Raw genomic sequence first — 20,525 nt, 5'->3', positions numbered from 1 at the left:
TACACCACTGTCTGCCCTCCTGCACCCCCCTCTTTCTGTCTCGCTCGCTCTCTCTCCACAGACTCGCAGACACGCATACGCAGCAAGTGGAGGCAGTCTCGTAAACTCTCTGCCACCTTTTCCTTTCCTCCCTCTTGACTGTTTCCCTCCGCTCCTTCCTGGCTTCCTCGTGCCGTGCTGTATTGGCCTCTTCACGTCACATTGTGCGTTCGTGCCCAGTCTTCTGCCGGCCCACGCTCTCACGAGAGACTGGGGAAGAGAGAGGAGCCGGCAGATGTGCACGCAAGGCGCAAGAATGGTGTATGCTACGTGGAAAGGTGGACGCCGGCGCCCAGGCCAGGCTGTGCATGCGTGAGGAGGGGGTAGGGTAAAGGAGAGGAAGGGTGATGCTACGGCGGTGTCGCGCGAGTGTGCGGGAGCGCGTGGCTGATGAGCTGTGCAGCTCATTCTACAGTCCCACCCTCCCAAAACACTCGTCTAGGCATGCGCACGATGACACTTCTATCTCTTTCCCTCTCTCGGGAATGCTGCCGCGCCCGACCTCGCAGTCATTTCTGATGCGCTCTTCTCGAGCTCCCCACCTCTTTAAATTTCCGTTGTGGTTTCTCTCTTATCCCAATTCGTCTTACGCCGTGAATTCTTGTGCGTGTGCGAAGTGCTGTGATGGGCGGCTGAGACGGATGTACTTCTTGTTGTTTTCTCCCAACACTCCTACCTGAGGAGGCGGAGGGAGGAGTCAACGCCACGCCAGGCAGGCTTGCACGCGTTTATGCGCGGATGTGTGAGCGGGTTTAGCGTGTCACTGGCTGTATACATGCACAAGTGCCCCTAAGCCGCCGCTGCCCGCTACTTTCTCTCGCTCCGCCTCGCACGTACGCGCTTGCTGGACCGCCACTCTTTTCTCGTTGGCCTCCAACCGTCATTTTTGTGCGTCTCTTTTCGCTCGATTCACTTCTCTCTCTCTCTCTCTCTGTGTGTGTGTGTGTGTGTGTGTGGGCGTGTCTGTGTCCTGCGCTCTGTAGGACGATGATGACGTGTGCGCGCGCCGGCGGATGTCTATGCGCTCCGGTTCTCTTGCACTTTCTCCTCGGCTTTTGCTGTGCTTATGCGAGGGTAGTGACGTGGGGTGTCTACCGCGGGTGTCAGCGTTGAGTGTGTGTGTGCCCGCGTCGTCCCTCACCCCACCACCCCCTGCCCACTTTGGATCTCAGCCGCCCTCGGGTCGCATTTCTTCTGCCTTTCGTTGTTTTAGGTCTTTTACGATTCCGCTTCGTCTCCAGCGCGCGCGTGTGCGCACCTGCGTGGTTCTCTGACTGTGCACATGCGACACACACACACACACACACACACGCACACTTATCACGGGAGAGATGCAGCGGGACGAACACCCCTGTCTTCTATGCCCACCGGAGCACTGTGTTGGCTGCCGGTGCAACGGCACCTTTGACAGGGGAGGGGCCGCGGCGGCTCTCTGCTCTCCACCACCCCGCTTCCTTCACAGCCACTCGCACTGAAAGGGCGGACCCCATGCCCGCTCTCAGCCGCTCTCGCTCTCTCGCGCTGTAGCGGGGTGCCCGCTGCGCGCTTGTCCGCGTTTACCCCAGCGTCGTTCTTTGGGGGAGGGGGGGGCGGTAACAAAGGACGGTGCCGATGCGCGCATGAGAAAAGGCAAGCACCTTCTCTCTCACATTCTTTCCACCGCCTTCATGTTCCGTGCCGCATCTTAATTCTGCGTTTCCTCTTCTCCATGCCCCATTCCTTACTTCGCTGTCATCGCTGATGTGTGCACTCCCGGTCATGGAGGGGGCTAGAGGCTCGACCTTGCAGGTTTGCGGTGAGAGGCACACTATGAGTCTTTCCCTAGCGACAGCGCTCTACGCCGACGCCACGCGGCTCTACCGCCTCGGTGACCTTCACCACGCACGCGGTGCGGCGGAAGAGGCGCTCCTTTCACTCTCACATAGCCCGCACAGCGACATCAGCGACCACACCAACCATCGCCATGGAGACGCCCATCACGAAGAGGCCGCTGATAGCGTCTCGGTCGGCTGCGAGGGCTCACAAGCTCAACAGCGTCAGCGCCACCGACTCTTCGGCAACACCCTCCTGCTTCTATCGAGCATCTACATGGCGGTGCAGGACTACGCCGAGGCGGAGAGACTGCTTGTGACGTGCGACGGGTACTGGAGGGAGCGTCTGACCAGCACGCACACGAGGCTTTCATCTGTTGGCACATCTGCAGAAGTGGAGTGCGCGTGCTGTAGTGAGTTGGACGAGGGACTGGCTGGTGTCGCGTACAACCGTGCTGTGCTTCGCCTTGAACAGCTTCGGCGCACCCCGTCCTTTCCAGCCAGTCGCGACGACGGTGAACTGTGGGTCGCGCCACCGGCTGACCTGTGCGGCACTGATGCGCGTCTGACATATTCGTTGATACCTCTATCCTCTACTGCAGCTTCTTCAGGTACGCCAGAGACTCTGCTTGCGAGCGTGATGGCGCTGCTGCTGGACGCACAGGACCGGCTCGCGCACACGCTCGGGCCGCCCCGTGGTCTTCTCGCCGACGTCCTGCACACCATCGGCGTCTGCCACTACGAGGCGGCCGACTACATCGCTGCGCTGCAAGCGTGGCAGCGCTCCATGGCGATTCGCGTGCATCTTCAAGCGCTGCGGCGGCGCAGCGACAAGAACGCTGCTCAACGCGCCCTTCATGGAGGCGGCGGCGGCGAGTGCGGTGACGGCACTGAGGAGCTGAAGCTGGCTTTGACAATGGAGCACGTGGCGCAGGTGTACCGACTACTGGAGGGTCGATCCGTCGAGGCGCTGAAGCTGCTAGATACCGTTGCAGCCACGCGACGGAGGTACCTTGGCCCCACAGATCCACTGTGTGTCCGCACGTTGGTGCTCAAGGGTGTTCTGGCAGCAGAACTCGGCCACACTCAGCTCGCCCGCGCGCTGCTCGAGAGGTGCAGCGCCATCGGCGGCGACGCTAGTCCGGAGACGCCACCTCCCAGTAGCTCTGCCTACGCGGTGCAGGAAGTGGAGCAGTGACGACTGTACCCCGCGCCACTCTCCCCGTCTTCCCTCTCTTCTCACCTCCTCTCGAGCATGCACAGGAAGGGGACCGCTCGAGGGCGCCGCGTTGAGGTAGATGGTCAATGTTAATAGATCTGATTTCCACCATAGAGACTCCACGGGCTGCCGTGGCACGACGCTGAACTGCTTGCAGAGGACATGAATTCTCACAAACGAGGGACAGTAGGGTGAACCGCGGTAACCGCCGCTGAAGCGGTAGGGACCCGTGCATGAAGGCGTCACGGGCACCGCGTCCGCCTTTCTCGCGTTGATCTTTTGAGGGATACGAAGGAAATGGAGGAGGAGGGTGCTGGCGGACGGCCACGCCGCTGCTTGCTCCGCGCGAGGGCCGTCGGCACGTCTGTGGGCGTGTGCGTGCCGGCTTCTCATGTCTAGAGAAGAGAGGGACACAGAAACTCACTGGAGTGCTTCCTTTTTCTTGTCTCTTGTCTATTGCTTGCACCTCGCCTGTTGCCTCTCTCAAACTCTTCCCTCTTTCACATCTCTCCTTGCTCATGCGAGATCTGCTTCTCTCACCACCCCTGCAGCGCAGGGGTGGGCCGTCACAATGGAGGTCGGCCAGCGGTGTCGTCTCCTTGTCGCCGACTGCACATACACGCATGCCACGAACAGCTCGGATGACATCCACGGCAACGGATTCACCGTGACAGGGGTGGTGGTGGGGGTGCGCCCCCACGCCGAGGAGCCATGGCGGCGCTTGTATTACGTTCACTGCACCCGCATCGAGTTTGGCACGGAGCTGGCGCGGCAGCGGCGTAAGGCGGCTGCACCGTCGTGGAGCGGGGCCCCACTCAGCACTATTGGGAGTGGCACCATACACAGCTGCAACGAGCTGCGCGCCGCCGGCGGCAGCTTCGTCTCAAACGGCGGCTACCACTACCGCTACGATGGCTGGTATGATGCCTTCGCTCTCACCCCGCTGTCTGCGGACGTTGCCCTCGCCAACAACACCGCTGCCATGGCGTCCGCTGGCTCTTCGCCCCCTGAGCCGCCCGCGACGGTGTCGGAACCGCGCGATGACGAAGGAGCGGCGTCAGCGTCCGCCGTCTCGCACCTGCCTGGGCAGCACCGCGACGCACCGGAAGAGTGGGTGGCCGCGATGGAGCGTGACACGGCTGTGTGCGAGGTGGTGTATCTGTGCTACGCCTTCCAGCCTTGGTTTTCTGCACCCTACAGCGCTCTACAGTACCTGGCCCTCCCCGAGGACGACGTCTGCCACTCCGTCTACGTGTGCCACCGTTGTCTCTCGCCCTTCTTCACGCGGGAGCAGTACTACGTACACCTGGCCGGCGAGTACTGCCGCCTGCGCACCCCGCCTGGCCGACTTATCTACCATGACGAGGACGCCGGGTACAAGGCGTTCCTCGTGGACGGTGCCAAGAACCTCCACTACGGCCGCTGCCTCTCCCTCCTGAGCAAACAGCTCATCGAGAGCAAAGTGCTGTCGAACGACGTCGACCTGTACGAGTATGTGGTGGTGACGATTCCGCGCGCCTCGCTACCGTACATGCCAGCCGCACTGCCGTCCTGCACGTCCGCCGAGCAGTGTGGAGTGGCCAACCTGGTCGCGCTCTCGAGGGAGGGGTTCCGCCAGGCTGCGAGTGACTTCGACGCGGAGGACTGGGACGGCGACGCGGTGATGGGGTACTTCAGCAGGCTGAAGCACCACCCCGATCACACGCTCTCGTGCATTGTCACGCTGCCCATGTTTCAACGCACACGTGTGGCTACTTTCCTGCTGGATGTGGCGTACTGGATGACTCGGCAGCGGCAACGTCTGTGCGGGTGCGGTTTCTGTGGGCGGTCTGGTGGAGCCATCAGTCGACCCTTCTCGCCCCACGGGCAGTCGTTGCTGCTCTCCTATTGGCGACGCGCGCTGCTGCGGTCTCTAGCCGAGGTTGCTCCGTTACACCGGCGTGCGTCACGGACCGCGCAGCCGGAGCTGCGCTTCACCCTGGCGGAGCTCCGCGCGCTGATGGACATACCAATCCACACAAACGACATGGAAACACTGCTGCTGCATAGCGAGTTCGCCTTCTATCAGCCCGCTGCTGCCAACGCCGCGGCGGCGCGCTACAGCGACGATGACGACAGCGCCTCACCACCAACCTCTCCGACCTCTGCAAGGAGAAGGCAACGTCACGAGCGCGGCAGCACCTCCACTTCGCTGAAAGACTCGCAGGCGAGCAGCGGCAGCAAGCTGTCCTCTTCCTCAGCCGGAGGCAGCGCTGGGAATGGAGGTAGCTCGACATCTGGCGCGCGCTACACGGGCACGCTGGTTCTGGAGGCCGCGCTCCTTGAGGCAGCAGCAGAGCTTCACACAAAGACGCCGCGCTCGTGTGTGATGTTCGACAAGCGCTGGCTCGTAAAAGATGGGCGAGGCGCTTACGCGTACGACACGCCGTACTACCACCACTGAACAGCATTCACGGAGGTGCAGAGAGGTGAAAGAGGCGAGTGACCGCAAGATCCGCACGACAGTGCGTGTGTATGAGTGCCGTCTGTGTGTGTCTGTGTGTGCGTCGTCCCTCGAAGCTCACCGCGTGCCTTTTCTTTCCCTTCTCCTGTCTCTCTCCCGTGGCCTACCATCGCGTTTCCGTGGACGGCTCTTCACCAACCACCGACCACCGACCGTCTCGTGCTTCTCCAACGCCCAGCACGGCCACCGGCCGTACACGCGCGTACACGCGTGCACATCTGTACATCTCTCTATCAGGCCACTCGTGAGAAAGATGAAATCGGGTAATGCGGCAACTGCGGCCTTGGAAGGAGCGGCATGCTCGATAACGCCCACAAATGCCCCCATATACTTGATGCGTGTCGGCGCTGGCACGTGTGCCAGTCTCTGCTGCCGTGAGTGGGTGTGTCTGAGTGACTCTCTCTCTGTCTCTCTGTCTCTCTATCTCTCGCACACGTGCACACACACACCTGCACACACACACACACACACACACACACATCTGCACACACACACACACACACACACACATGCACACACACACACACACACACACCTGCACACACACCTGCACATCTCCTTCAGTGTCGCCGCACCTTTTTCCCTTGTCTGCTCCCCCTCCCGTCCTTTCCAACTTTTGGCTCTCGTGCGTGTGCGCGCTTTCCTTCGCGTTGTTGTTGTCTCTCCTCTCGTCTGGTGGTTCGCCGTCTTCGGCGGCTTGCTTGGCTCCCTGCTGCGCACGTACGTGTGCGGGTGTGCTGGCGTTGTCCCCGTGTCCTCTTGTGTGCACGCATATTTACATACGTACATGCTTATACGCACGCCTATACATACACACAGCCCGACCTCCTCCCCCCTTCCCTCGTCCGCTGTTCCGCGTCACAGCCCTCCGTCGTTCGATCTCTCACCTCTTCCATCTCTTGCCCAGGGCGCCACTCCACCTTTTCCACTCTTCTCATCGTCCCTCTATACACAGGCGCGATGTCCGCCGGAGACACCCCCGTCTCGCTCTTCCTGCAGGCGTGCAACCAGGAGGGCGTCAAGACACCCAATCCGAAGCTGGTAGAGTTCTTTCAGAGCCACGAAACCTTCGACAGCATCCTTGAGATCGACCTCAGCAACAACTACATCGGCAACCGCGGCCTGCTGGCAGTGCTGGGCGTCATTGAGCATCTGAGCTGCTTCCGCTGCCTCAACGCCATGGACCAGAAGCTGTACAACTCAGACTTCAGCGAGGAGGCTGTCAAGGGCAATGCCGTGATTGACCGCATCGTGGAAGTGTTCAAGGTGCACCCCACCGCCAACTCGCTCAACCTCAGCAACAACCCCATCTCCAACTACGCGGGACGCAAGCTGCTCTCCCTTGCGCAGGTGAACCGCCGCATGTGCCTCATCGAGGTGAGCGACACCCGCATAGACTTTGATCTTCGCAACAAGATTGCGAAGCAGTGCGAGGAGAACACCCGCAACATGTGGGACGCCGAACAGGATGAGAACGCGAATTCGTGTGCGGTCTTCGGCGAGAACCTGGAGTGGGTGCCGACCCAGGCCACGGCGGACCTGACGTCGCTCGGCGCCGGCCGCGCTCGTCGCCAGACAGTACGAGTCGAGGGCATTGACCCTGAGGCGGCCAAGAACTACGTGCCCCCGGTGCATGAAAAGTCGCAGGAAGACACGGATATGATTTGCAAGCTGCTGAGCCACAACGTGCTCTTCGGCTTCCTCGGCAGCAAGGACATCCTAACTGTGGCGGGCGCGATGTACCGCGAGGAGTTCGTGAAGGACGAGCGCATCATCGAGTTTGGTCAGACCCACTGCGACAAGCTCTACGTTATTCAGAGCGGCGAGGCAGATGTTATAAAAGAGGGCCAAAAAGTGTTCGTCAAGACGGAGGGCACGGCGGTGGGCGAGCTGGAGCTGCTGTACGACACGCCTGCCGTAGCAACCGTGAAGGTGTCCACGGAGGTGCTGGTGGCGTGGGTGCTGGACCGCGAAACGTACCGCAACCTCGTCATGGGCTCCTGCATCCGCCGCCGTGAAACGTACATGTCGATGTTGGCCAAGGTTCCCTTCCTGCAGAGCCTCGACGCCTACGAGCGCATGCAGATCGCAGATGCCCTCACGAGCGACGAGTTCGCTGCCGGCGACTACATCATCCACTACGACGAGGAGGGCGAGTGGCTGTACATCATTATCGAAGGCACCGTGGAGGTCATCGGTCGCGACGCGGCCGGCAACAAGACGAAAGTGTGTGAGTTCCACAGCGGTGACCACATTGGCGAGCTGGAGTTCCTCAATAAGCACCGCACTGTTGCGGACATCGTGGCCGTCACGGGCGTCACGACGGCGAAGCTGAACCGCCGGCATTTCGAGATGTGCATGGGCCCCGTCATGGACGTGTTGAAGCGGAATAGCACCTCTGCCAAGTACGACTACTACCAGCAAGTGCTCCAGCAGCAACAGCAGGGTGCCCCGGCGGCGGTCCAGTAAGAAGACACGTGCAACGGGGTGGGTGGGAGGGAGGGAGGGAGGGAGCTGCGCAAGGGGCAACCCACTCCAATCACGACGAAGGGCGAGGGGGGACGTGTGGTCGGCGCTGCTCCTTGGACGCCAACGACACCCTTCCCCCTTCCTCTCGACCTACTCGCTCTCTCCTCTAACATGGACGAACCGGCGCACGATTCTTTTCTTGTTTAACGTTGCACGCTCGTGTATATTAGTGCTCTCTTTATCTCCCCCCACCTCCTATTCGATGTACAGCAGCATGTGTGGAGGACACACGCACGCATCCATGGATGCAGGCAGAGAGGGCGGGCGGGTGTATAACCGTGCATGGACGGAAACGAAAAAAAAAATGTTCGTCGTGCGTTATTGCCTTCTCGCCTTGTCGTTGTTGCGTTTTTGTTGTTGTGGTGTTTCATATCCTTGCATGCCAACTTTATTATGCCTGTGTGTGTGTGTGTGTCGTGTTGCCCCTTCCTTTCCTTTCCTCCCCCTCCCCCAGCTTCCTACACCGGCCCCGCCGCACCCATACCCCTCTCCCCTCTCCCCCCAAACACATACACACCCACACATACCACGCATCGCAAGGGAGTCCACTTCTCTCGGCCCATCAGTCCTCCCTCCCCACTCCGTCCCCCCATCCCCCAGCTGGCTTCCACTCGGCGCTCTTATTATTGCTTCCTCTCCGTGTACCTTTTGTTTGTGACATGTATAGGCCGATGCTGCCCTTCACCATGCTGTCCCCTTCCGCCATCTTCTCTATCACACACACACACACACACACACACACACACACACACACACACACACACACACACAACACCACGCATCGCCCAAGCCAGAGAGAAAGGCACATCAGAAGCCGCCTTGCCGCCTTTGCATGTGCATCCGTGCACCACCCACCCACCCCCTCCCCCTGTTGGACGGATGCGTTAACTACACATAGACACACGTGACGAGCGGGAGATCACAACTTATAAAAGACACACGCACGCACCAGAAACGGACGACACCGAGCAACGAGGAGGAGGCGAAAAGGGGGAGAGGATGGGCAACACCGGCATTTGATATCAAAACAATAGAGTGAGGGGAAGAGAGAGAGAGAGAGAGAGAGAGACATGCATCCATGGTGTGAGTGCGCGCGTTGGCGGATACGATTAGACAACAACGACCATGGTGCACGCACGTGGGGAGAGAAGAGAGGGGTCTATGGCTTGCGCACCTGCGCTTGCCTCTCCCTTCTCCTCCCACGTGCGCACAAGTATCCACCTAGAAAGGTGCAGAAAGCGTTTGCCATAAAGCACCGAACTTTTTTTTCCCGCCATTTCCTTCTTCTTCCTGACTCGTGATGTGGGCGCGTGAATTTATGTGTCTCTGTGTTGTTACTGTTGCGCCCCACTCTCATCGGTCCGTCTCTCTCTCTCTCGCCCATCTGCTTGCATACATCGGCGCCCCTTCCCTCTTCTCTTCACGCATCGTTTTAGTCTCCCTTCCGCTTCGCGTGATTTCGCTCTTTCTTTCGTTTGTTTGTATCTCGTGTCGTAAACTCACGCACACGCGTACACCACACACACACAACACACACACACACACACACCCGATCGCTGTATCTGCATCATCGTGCCTGCGTGTCTCGCTCACTTTGCGTGTGTGCGTGTGTCTGTTCCCCCTTCTCTCTCTGTGTATATGTTTTAAGCTTATCCGAGGCTTCTCGCCGCATGATTCGAAAGACGCATCAAAGAAAAACAAGGCGATGTGACGACACCGCGCCGTTCGACGTTCAAGCAGTCATAATGACAGAGCGGGCAGATGCCATGATGTGGCTGGTGGGGATCAAGGGAGAGGGCAATGCCGAATGTGCACACACACACACAACACACACAACACATGCACACATGCACACACACACACACACACCTGCACACGCCCAGATGGACGCTTTCTTTGTGTTCTTGCTATTCCTCCTTTCCTCCTTCCACCACCACAACGATGGTGTCTTTATGCTTGAGCAGACGCCTGTGTATGCGTGTGTGTGAGTCTGCCACAGGCGGTTACTGCTGCTGTGGGCGCCGAATGTACAGACATGCGCCACTCCACCCTATGAAGTGCGTATTGTCCGTGCCTAAAGTCACGTGCATCTACGCCCTTCTCACGTCCCTCCTACCCCCGTGCAACCCCTCATCGTCCCACCTTGGTATTCTCTCTTCGTTTTATGCCCTTGCAGCGCTCTCTGTAGGACGTGCACCTACGAACGCACGCGAATACACGCACACAGTCGCACTGCCATGATCCCGAAAGGGTGTGTGGTGCAGGGTTTTCGCGAGGTCTTCGCCCCAGTCTCGGTGCGCGCCTACCGCCACTACGGTTTCTTGGTGGCGGAAAACTTTCTGCCTGCATCGCTTGCCCACCAGCTGACGACGATGTGCAACACGGTGGTGCGGCAGCGGGGTGACAACATCTTTCCCGGCCTCGACGCGCAGCACCGTCTGGGCGCGACAGTGGCGCCGAACTCGAAGCTGAAACCCCTGAAAACCCCTGACGGTGCTCCCGATACGGGCGCCAAGCCCCTTCACCCTGCCACGCCGCCGCTGGCCTCCTCCACGTCGTTGGGCTTCGGCAACGCGCCGCTGCGGCCGGATCGGCAGAAAGAGCACGAGGCGGCCGAACGCGATCGTCACGCTGGGACGCGGGCGAGGAAGATTCAAATCATGTTAAGGGGTCGACGCGCCGTCGACAGGGTATACCGCCGTCTCACCAAGGCCCGCGAGCGCTACAGTGCCCACAGGCGCGTCGGCGGGTACGTGACGGCGGAGGAGGAGATGGCGGGCAATATGACCGAGGAGCGCATCCAGGAGCTGCAGTCCAAGTACACCTATGAGGACTTCCAGCGCAGCTTGCAGCACAGTCGAGACAGCGGGCTCTTGGAGACGGGGTTTCACCGCGATCATCACATCAACGACGCGATGACCTTCATGCAAGACTGGCCACGCACGTGGTGCTGGCTGTGGCGCACATCTCCTGAGCTGAAGGCGCTCGCGGTGTCCGCGGAAGGGGCGGTGGGCCAACTCGTTGGGGAGGCAGCGGGGTACTTGGCTGGCGAGGTGGTACTGCGTGTGTATTCCGATAGCGCCACCGAGGCGACGTCACTGAGCAACGCGACTCCGATGGGCTTTGCCGGTGTCGCCACCAACTTTGCCCATCCACATGCGCTGTCGGCGCAGCTGGGGTTGGAGCGGCCAAACTCGACGCACTCGGATGCCGCCACGATGGTCATGCCAGGCTCTCACCACATTGTGTGGCGCATCTCACTGGACGGAAAGGAGCTCGACCGCTTTCAGCCTGGCGGCATCTTCGACGTTGGCTCGATGGTGCGAGCGCTGCCAGAGGTGAGCCACCTGCCTGTTATTGCGCTCCCTCCTCTAAGCCCTGGTGCGGTGCTATTCTTCAACAACTACCTTCTCATGGGGACGCAGGCGAACCTCTACGGTGCCGCACAGAACGCCACCGGCACCGTCGCCGCAGGGCCTGTCGCGCACGCGACCAGCTACGCCTTGTCTCTCATACCGGACCGGTGCGTATTTGATGGCAAGCGCAACTCGTGGGCGTCGCGCGATTCGCACGGACCTCTGTACTCGTACAGACGCGGTCAGCTGCTGACGGACGATGCGGCCTTCCCAGTAATTCACAGAGCTTTGGATATAGAATAAGAGAACACTCCGAGGGAGGGCCGGGGGGGGCGGAGGGCGGAGGGCGTAGGAACGGCAATCGTGGCCGAGGGGGGATACGTGCGGCACCCCACGCACACCTACAACCTTACCACGTATGCACGACTGCGCATCCCTCCCCCGTCCTCTCCGTCACTCACACGTCCTCCTCACCGTTGCTAACAAAACGACAAGCGAAAAGGAGACGAGATCAGCACAGGCACACGTGCGCCAACTCGGATGTGCACGGCTGTGAAGCGGCTGTCTGTGCTCAGCGTCGTTGTTTCTCTTTTCGTCTATCCTTCCGTGCCATGTGGTGAGTGATGCATGCGCGTGTGTCTTTCACGCACTGCCACGTGCCATCGCGCACACATGTGCGCCTACACGGCCTACATACGATATGGGCCTTCCCCCATGAATGTTCTCTCCCCACCAACCCGCCACCCCTCCCCCATGCACACATCTTGTCGCTCTCTACACGACGTGGACGTGCGTATGCTCCCCTGCAATCATTATCTGACCATCCCCTTCCCCGCCCATCCGTCTGTCCATCCGTCACCCCCTCACTCTTGTGCGTTTTGCGCGTTGCCTACGCTCTTCCTCACGATCAACATTATTCGTTGAGAAGGAAAAGTGCATCACACGCAGGCACGTACACACATGCGTCGTCGTGACTGGTGCGGCGTGTGCCTACCAGCGGCTACGTTGCACGCGTTGGCTCGCCGGTACTCGGAGTACCGCTCGTCGTACACGGGCGCGCGCAGCGCTCCCTGGGCCGCCCCGGAGGCAGCGCCGGCCTACCCCTCGGCCCGCTCGCCGTTTCCTTTGGAGAGGCCGCGTTTTCGTAAGACGCATATCGAGTGGATGCTGCACCACGGCCACGGCGACCGCTACGGCAAGTACGGTCCGTCGCGCGAAATTGCAGACTTCGAGTACGCTGATGGCACCCCGTCGAGCATTAGCGGTAAGCGGTTCGCCCTCAAGCATCACCAGGACCACTTGTTGGTGCAGCTCATCCGATCCGCGGCGATTGTGGAGCGGTTCGAAGAGGAGGAGCTTCTGCCACGTATTCCAGGCACGCCAGAGCAGCGCAGCTGGGACCCAGAGATTCCGCTGTTCCTCGAGGACGTGGACGAGTTTGGCCGCCCACCGCGACCCGTGGCAGGTAACATGGTCGCGCGCGTTATCGAGGAGCGCTTCGCACAGGAAAGCGGCCGCACACCGGTGAACTTAGCGAACAAGCACGCTGGCGAGGTGCTGGAGCCGAACACGATGTTTGCCACGTACGACCCCGCTGCCTTTGTCTCCGATGACATAAAGAAAGATGTGCGGCGACCCTTCTGGTCGCGTCGCCGGTGGGCGCTGAGCGACAACTTCATGGTACCGATGAGTCCCAAACCGAAGAACACCATCAAGGACGAGTGAGCAGCGACACGCTTACACGCGCAGCATTCGTGTGCTTGCGTGTGCATGCGCGTGTTTGTGACGTTGTTGCCGAAAGATGGGCGGTGAGGAGAGAGTTGGAGGAGACCGGTATGGGCAATGTGGAATCAGCGAGGGCCGTGCAGCACGCTCGTGTTGCTCGCTGTCTACACGTGCACGTGCACAGGGATAGCGGCGGTGCACTGTGGTACACCAGTCGCCTTCATCGCACTTCACAACTAACCATTCTCCACTCACTCGTCTCTCATCTTATCCGTTGGGTCGAACCTCGCGCGCCTGCTCAGATGCGGCGGGAAGACGCTGTATCTCCCTCTCTCATTTTGGCGCACCTTGGTGTCTCTGGACCATGTGCGTGTGTGTGTGTCCGCGCTGCACCTCTCCCGTCGCTTTGCCGCCGCCTCGAGACGGATACACACACACACAATGTGTGCGCGCGTGGCATTTCTTATAGTTCAGTTAAGCTTCAAGGGCAGCAGCATTCGAGCGTCCGCAGCACTGCGGGACTGCTCGTGGGTGGCCGTGCGCACTGCCGATGCCGTACAAGATGCGAACCATCCCTCGCTCACGCGTGCTGTATGCACCTGCATGGGCGGAGAGGCGAAGCACACAGCGCCAATAAACATGTATGCGTCTGCGCGCACCGCGTCCGCTTCCAACATCTCCACCTCGTTGGCGAATACCGCTCTCTGTTCAGCGCTTCGAGGATCGATCGCTCGGGGTGGGGTGGTGGCGCACAGCGGACCAACACGTTTGGCTCTGCTCCTCTGCCCCCCCCCCCCTCCTCTCCACAGCAGCCTCCCCTCCGAAACCTTTCATGCTTCACCTTGGTGTTTGCACGTGACGTCTCCGCAGTGCACCCTCCTGCTCCGCCCACCCGCCCCTCTTCGGCATCTCTCTCTCTTGTCGTTCGTTGCCGCTTTCGGAATCTCTCCGCACCTGCACGACGCCATCCTACATGGCACCCCGGCCTCCGCTCCCTCACACCCCTCCCCCTAGCTCTTCGCCCCTGCCGTCTTGCTCCGTAGTACGGTGCACACATAGAGACATAAATATATAGGACACGCGCGTACTCGTGTGGCCCATTCGGCGCCACTGCTCCGTGGGGATGCGAGCGGAGAGCTCCGGCAGCGAGTCGCAGAGCCGCCAGTCAGAGCGCACCTGTGGCGTGTCGCCGGGCGGCCCGGGCGGCCCTGGCGCCAGCCCATCCATTGTTGTAGCGGTGCGGAAGCGACCCCGCATCCCGGGTCGCGAGGATGACGAGAATGACGTGGTGCGCTGCGGTGAGAATGGTGGCCCTTCCGTCACCGTGTACGAGCCGCGCACGAAGCTCGACCTCACACCTATCATTGAGCCAAGTAGCTTTAGCTACGATCACGTCTTTGGTGAAGCGTGCACGAACGAGGAGGTCTACCGCGGCTGCTGTCAACCCCTCCTCCAGAATGTGCGGGAAGGCGGCGGCGCTGTCATCTTTGCCTTTGGGCAGACGGGCAGCGGCAAGACGCACACGATGCTCGGCACAGGAGAACGTCCCGGCCTTTACAGCTTAGCCGTGACAGAGCTTCTCACCATGACGGAGCACAGCACCATGACGGCGAGCTTCTATGAGGCGTACGGGGCGAAACTCTATGACCTGCTCAACGATCGAGCAGAGGTAAAGATGCTGCAGGACGAGTACCAGAATGTGCACATTGTCGGCATCACTGAGCAGATCGTCAGCTCTGTCGACGACGTCAACGCATTGATGATGAGAGGGCAGCAGTTGAGGGCGATCGGCACAACGCACGCAAACGACCGCAGCTCGCGGTCGCACGCCGTTCTGGAGATCAAGCTGAAGCTAGCGGACAGCAGCAGTGAGTCACAACTAGGCCGCATCACCTTCGTAGACCTCGCCGGCAGCGAGCGGGCGTCCGACACGGCGGAGACGGATGCCAAGACGCGCCGCGAAGGCGCCGAGATCAACAAGTCGCTGCTGGCGCTGAAGGAGTGCATACGTGCCATGTCGATGCGCAAGCGGCACATCCCGTTCCGCGGCTCGAAACTGACGCAGATTCTTCGCGAGAGCTTCGTTGGCCGCTGCAAGACGTGTGTGATCGCGGCGATATCACCATGCCAGGGCCACTGCGAGGACACCCTCAACACCCTCCGCTACGCAGACCGTATCAAGGAGCTGAAGGGGCCTGCAAACCCGCACAACGGTGTGAAGCCGATCCCGTGTAAGACGTGCGGTCAGCCGATCTTTATTGGCGACCGACACGTGTGCAAGCGCCAGCTGGTGGTCTGCCCCCACTGTAGGCAGGACGTGGACAAACAAGAGCTAGACACGCATATGTCCGAGTGCAAGGAGTCGCCTATGCGTTGCCAGTACTGCAACGAGCGTATGCTGCGCAGCGAGTCGGTCGGCCACAGCCGGCGCTGCGCCCGCGCCCCGATCCGCTGTGGCGCATGCGGTGCCACAGTACCGCGCCAGCTCATAGACAGGCACGCTCAGCAAGAGTGCGCGGAGGCCAAGGTGAAGTGTCGATACTGCGGCTGTGTGCAGAGTCGTCAATTACTCGCGGCGCATGAGCAGAACTGCGACGCTGCGAAGGTGGCGTGCCCGCACTGCCTGCAGTTTATGCGCAAGAGGCGACTGGATGGACACGTTGCGACCTGCGTGCGCAACCTCAGCCGTGCAATGCATACACCGCGCAGCACTGCTCTGAACATCATCGCGTCAACTTCGATGGAGACATCACAGACGCTGGCCTCCTCCTCCTCCAGCATCGGCGCGCAGCAGAGCATTCCGAAGAGCGCAACAGCCCAGACAGCAGCGTCATCGCGCGCATCTTCCTCGCACAATCGCAACGTAGCTGCCGAGCCGGCGGGTGGGCAGGTGGACCTGGTGGCCGCGGACGAAGGCACCGGCCCCCTCAACTTCACTCGAGCACACTCATCTCGGAGGTCATCGGCTCAGTTGGCCAGCGGTGTATCGCTTGCGAACCAATCCCAGTCGAACCGTGCACCGGGGGCAGGAGGTCGCTGGAACGCCGGTGCCCTAGGCGCCGACGAGGTCAGCGCCGCGTGCGATAGCGACTGCGGCAGCGTTGTCTGCCCCTACTCGCGCTACGGCTGCCCTGTCAAGGTGACGCGACTGAACGTGGCGGCCCATCTGAAGGAGTCCATGCAGCAGCACCTAGAGCTTGTCACGACGTACGCGGACCGCGTGGATGAGCAGAACATGCAGCTGCGACGCCTCGTGATACATGAGACGGACACGTTGAGCAGTCGGGTCACGATGGAGCGTCTGGACAAGTGAGTTGCGGTAGTGCGAGTTTTGGCTGCGTCGCCTCGCCCTGCCGTTTTGCTCCGGCCTCTTCTTCACTGCTTCGGGTGTTTTGTTATTACATCGATGCGTACTCCCTGCACACGGCTCTTCGATCATGCGTGCCGGTGCGTGTGTGCGCAAACATGTACTGCTCCCCCTCCCTCCACCCCTTCCTGTCGAGGAGCGCCACCACGCCGCACGGATGCTCGCACGTGTACCTCCTCCCGCCACCCTCTCAGTGCTCTGTTCGACTTTCTTCCACACGCATCTCACTTTTATGCGTGTGCATATACATACATACTCGTATAGTTGAGGTGACCATCACCCACTTTTCCCATTTCTAGGCTCGGCCCCTCCCCGCACTCCTCCGCTGCCGCTGTTACTATTATTGCTTGCATGCACAGGTCGCGCTCACCCACCGCACTTCACCATACCCCAACTCCCCGCCGTTTCGAGGCGTCCTGGGTTTAGTTGTTTGTGTGCTGCCTTTCGCTCTTTTTCTCTCTTCCATGTACAGTCATCGGCTTCACACATCCCCCTCTCACGCTTCCTATTCTCCCCCTCCCCCTCGGGCCGCAGCCGAGTCGGTGACGGCAGCAGCAGCAGCAGGCGTCGCTGCTTCGCCTCTGCCTCCCCGACCATCTGCCTTTTTCATAGGTCTCCGCACTGCACAAACCCACGCATGGCACTTTCCCATGTCGACCTCTTTTCTCCATTGTCCTCTTGTTTTTTTTGTGTTCGTGTTGCTGGGCTGGGACGTGTGTTTATGCGCACCCACTCAGCTGTCTCCTCCCTTTCCTCCAGCACTTTGCACAGTGTGTTCTTTATTCTTTCCGTGTCCTTGCGTATTCTCGTGTGTTTGTCTTCTCTCGCTTGCTGTTGTGTGCCGCGTTGCGTGCGTCAGCCTCGCCTCTTCCTCGCCTCTCGTACACGGACGCACCCGCGTGCGCTCCTTCCTCTCCTTCCTCAACTTGCCCTCGCTCGGTTGTTCGTTCTCTATTTGTTGGCCGATCTTGGATTGACGCGTGCGGAAGTGCGGTGAGGCACCTCGTGGTGGGGGAGGTGCTCGAGGTGTGTGTGGTGGTGGTGGGGTGCTGTCTAGATGGGCAGACTCGCACGATGTAATGCGGTGGGGTTGGCTGGTCGGTGAGCCAAGTGCTTTGTATATGTGTGTTGGTGTGCATGCCGACCCCTCTTCTCACCTCCCTTGGCCCCTGCACGTGTGCTGCTGCCGCCGCCGCTGTGGTTGTTGCTCTGACGGGAGTGGTGGCGCACGTCTCTCCCTCTCTGTCTCGTTATGCCGTTTGAACTTTTGCGCGTTGCACATCGTTACACCCCTCCCCTCCAACAGCGAGGGCGACACAAGACGGACTGCCACGAACTCACATACACACACACATTCACACACGTGTACATATTTTCGGTACGCGCAGGCGTGCTGTGCTAAGCTGCCACACATCTCTGTGGGTCTGTGCTCGTTTGTGTGCGAACCATCAGAGAGAGAGAGAGACGTCGACGACGCCGCATCCTCTTGACTATCCCAGCTCTGCCCCCCTCCTTCTCCTCCCACACCCTCGTTCTCAGTCGATGGATCAGCAGGTGCTCTGTGGGAGACCGCCAGCCTTGCGGCCAATGCGGCTGTTCCGCTCCCCACATACTCTTCCTTCCATGTGCTCCCCCCTGTCCTCTCCTTTGCTTGTGGGTGCTGCGCATACTCCCTCCATCTTATCTCTCTTGCAACCTGCTCTATGACGTGCACACACACACACACACACACACACACACACGTAATTGTGTATGTGCTTGCCTGTGGGCGTCTCATCGCCCGTGCGTGTGTGCTTCACGGCCACATCAGCACCATCAGCAAGCTTGTCTCCCGAAATCGTTTTCTTTGGCCTTTTTCTGCGTTTCGGTGCTACTGCTTGCCTCTTCCTCCATCGCCGCCGTTCCCATGCACCGCGCGCACACAGCCACGGAAGAGCGAAGGGAGAAGGTGGCTGCACTCAGTCGGTGAGAGAGGAGGTCTGCGTCACAGGTGCGGTCACCGAGACCGGTACAGACTACGTCGTTGCGATATTCGCTATTGACCCTCCCCCTCTGCACTTGTTTCTTCCCGTCACTCTCCTCCCGTGGCGTCTTGCTGTGCACTCTCCCTTTACTGCTGCGAAGTGCCGCTACTGCTGTTGCACTGCCTCTGTAGAGGCTCCCCTTCCCTCCCCCCTTGTGTGTGCTGGTATCCGCCACAGAGCCGCTGACACCCAGTGGCGGTGCGCACCCACAATCGACTAGTTCCTCGCAGCCTCACTAGGGCGCCGTGCAAGGCCGATGGCGTGTATGACCGACAAGAAAGCATTGTTTGCGAATTGGAACCACCGTCGGCAGAGGAGCGACGGGCGCTGCACGAACTGCTTGCCGCCGTCGGCCGCTCCGACACGTGCCAGTGCAGTACCTCAGAGCTGCCTCTATCGGGCGTGGAGTACTCAGACAACAAGGACGGCGTGACAGTCCATTCACAAGGCTCGCACTCCGCTGTGGGAGGCGAGGAAAGCTGGGAGGGGGGGGAGCGCGGGTGCGACACGGCGGCATCGGTGGCGCGAGGACGCGTCGGTCCGTCGTTGAGGGGAACACGTTTCGCTTTTCAAGCCCCGCATTAGCCCGCGGGTTGGAACGTTGCCTCGTCTCGCCTCTGTGTCCGAGCGCGCCCACCCACCTGCGTGGCGGCCGTAGTACTCCTTAGCCGCACGTTTCTGCGCACGACAAGTGATGACGGAGGCACCCCTCCTCCCCACACCCAAGAGGGGGCATACACACGCAGACGGTAGGCTCAATGATCTCCCCTTGTATCGACTCGGTTGTACGACAACTTCAGTTTATCGCCGCCCTTTCGCGTGACGTGCTTCTTCTCCGTCTCCCCTTCCTCCCGCGCTCTTCTCTCTCCGTGCTTCGTCCGTTCTTTCTCTCCCACGCCGCAGCAGATCGCCAACGCCAACAACCGCCGTCACCACTCGCGCTGTCCATTTCCGTGCAGCCGCTCATTGTTATCGCTTCTCTCCCGTTGTCTTCCGCTTCCCTCTCCCGTGTTCGTTTCGCCGTCTTTGGTTCTTTACTGTTCGGCCCCGCACCCCCTCCCTCTCTCTCAGCACTGTGTGCTTCGCGGACGGCCCCTCACGGAAGCCCCCTCCCCTCTTCCCTCTCCACTCCCGCGGCATCGCTCTCTCTCTCTCTCTGCTTCCGTGCTGTTAGCCCGTCAGTACAACTCTGCCCAAACTTTTTGTCCCCGATCTTGCGCGGTGCGGTTGTGTTGCTCCCGCGTGCGCGTCTTCGCTTCGCTCTCCCTCTCGGTCTTGAGTCTGGTGGCTCACACGACGGCGTGCAGATGGGCAGGATATCCGATGCGCAGTCGAAGCGGGAGGGGGTGTGCTGGAAGGAAGCCGGCTCCGTGAGGGGCTTAGTTGAGGAGGTGGAGAAGCGAGAGGATCAGCCGTGTGCACTTTCTCCACCCCATCTCTGCCATCTTTCCGTCTACGTCAAAGTGCTTGTGGGCGATGGACAAGGGAGCGCAGAGTCGAATTGTTTTCCTTGCGCTCGTGTGCGCATGTGCCCGTGTCTTTACTTCCCTTTTCTGTGTTTCAACGCGAGGAGGCGGCGTGCTGCCGACCCTTCTCTCTTCTGTGTGTCTCCTACATCACTTCTTCTCACTGCCCATCGCTCTCTCTCTCTCGCCTCGCCGTTGAGTGCGTGCGACCGTCTACGTGTGCGTCCTTTCTCTCCTATTCTGTCGGTCTCTTCATCTGTGTGTGTCTACGTCGCACCTTGAAGAAAGAGCGAAACACAGAAACGCACTGACTGCATTCCAAGCCGCGACTCGCAGGCGATGCGTGCGCGTGAAGGCGTGCACCACCGAGCAACATCAGCTCCAAGGCGCCGCAGCCCGTCTCTTTCTCCCCTCCCCTTACTTCTGTACGTGCTCAACTCCCTCCGCTTCCAATCTTTCCACATACGCGCCTCTCCCGCCTCCCAC

General features: G+C 60.4%; 6 protein-coding genes across 6 annotated transcripts; all 6 read left to right on the top strand.

Moving 5' to 3' along the window:
• Nucleotides 1-1,779: 1,779 nt before the first annotated feature.
• LMJF_13_0180 (conserved hypothetical protein) lies at nucleotides 1,780-3,048 on the top strand (the record flags this gene model as incomplete). Its single annotated transcript, XM_001681710.1, has 1 exon — nucleotides 1,780-3,048. The coding sequence occupies one exon, from the start codon at nucleotides 1,780-1,782 to the stop codon at nucleotides 3,046-3,048; it is 1,269 nt and encodes a 422-aa protein (XP_001681762.1).
• A 592-nt stretch (nucleotides 3,049-3,640) lies between these two features.
• On the top strand, nucleotides 3,641-5,512 carry LMJF_13_0170 (putative MOZ/SAS family acetyltransferase; the record flags this gene model as incomplete). The annotated part of the gene is made up of 1 exon (XM_001681709.1): nucleotides 3,641-5,512. The coding sequence occupies one exon, from the start codon at nucleotides 3,641-3,643 to the stop codon at nucleotides 5,510-5,512; it is 1,872 nt and encodes a 623-aa protein (XP_001681761.1).
• Nucleotides 5,513-6,532: 1,020 nt separating this feature from the next.
• Nucleotides 6,533-8,041, top strand: LMJF_13_0160 (putative protein kinase A regulatory subunit; the record flags this gene model as incomplete). Its single annotated transcript, XM_001681708.1, has 1 exon — nucleotides 6,533-8,041. The coding sequence occupies one exon, from the start codon at nucleotides 6,533-6,535 to the stop codon at nucleotides 8,039-8,041; it is 1,509 nt and encodes a 502-aa protein (XP_001681760.1).
• Nucleotides 8,042-10,338: 2,297 nt separating this feature from the next.
• LMJF_13_0150 (conserved hypothetical protein) lies at nucleotides 10,339-11,760 on the top strand (the record flags this gene model as incomplete). Its single annotated transcript, XM_001681707.1, has 1 exon — nucleotides 10,339-11,760. One exon carries the CDS (start codon nucleotides 10,339-10,341, stop codon nucleotides 11,758-11,760), a length of 1,422 nt encoding a protein of 473 aa, XP_001681759.1.
• Nucleotides 11,761-12,621: 861 nt separating this feature from the next.
• On the top strand, nucleotides 12,622-13,182 carry LMJF_13_0140 (conserved hypothetical protein; the record flags this gene model as incomplete). The annotated part of the gene is made up of 1 exon (XM_001681706.1): nucleotides 12,622-13,182. One exon carries the CDS (start codon nucleotides 12,622-12,624, stop codon nucleotides 13,180-13,182), a length of 561 nt encoding a protein of 186 aa, XP_001681758.1.
• Nucleotides 13,183-14,305: 1,123 nt separating this feature from the next.
• LMJF_13_0130 (putative MCAK-like kinesin) lies at nucleotides 14,306-16,495 on the top strand (the record flags this gene model as incomplete). The annotated part of the gene is made up of 1 exon (XM_001681705.1): nucleotides 14,306-16,495. One exon carries the CDS (start codon nucleotides 14,306-14,308, stop codon nucleotides 16,493-16,495), a length of 2,190 nt encoding a protein of 729 aa, XP_001681757.1.
• Between the last annotated feature and the right edge of the window lie 4,030 nt (nucleotides 16,496-20,525).

This window comes from Leishmania major, chromosome 13 (genome assembly GCF_000002725.2).
Source record: "Leishmania major strain Friedlin complete genome, chromosome 13".
Classification (NCBI taxonomy): domain Eukaryota; phylum Euglenozoa; class Kinetoplastea; order Trypanosomatida; family Trypanosomatidae; genus Leishmania; species Leishmania major.
This window is presented reverse-complemented; position numbering and strand designations above follow the sequence as displayed.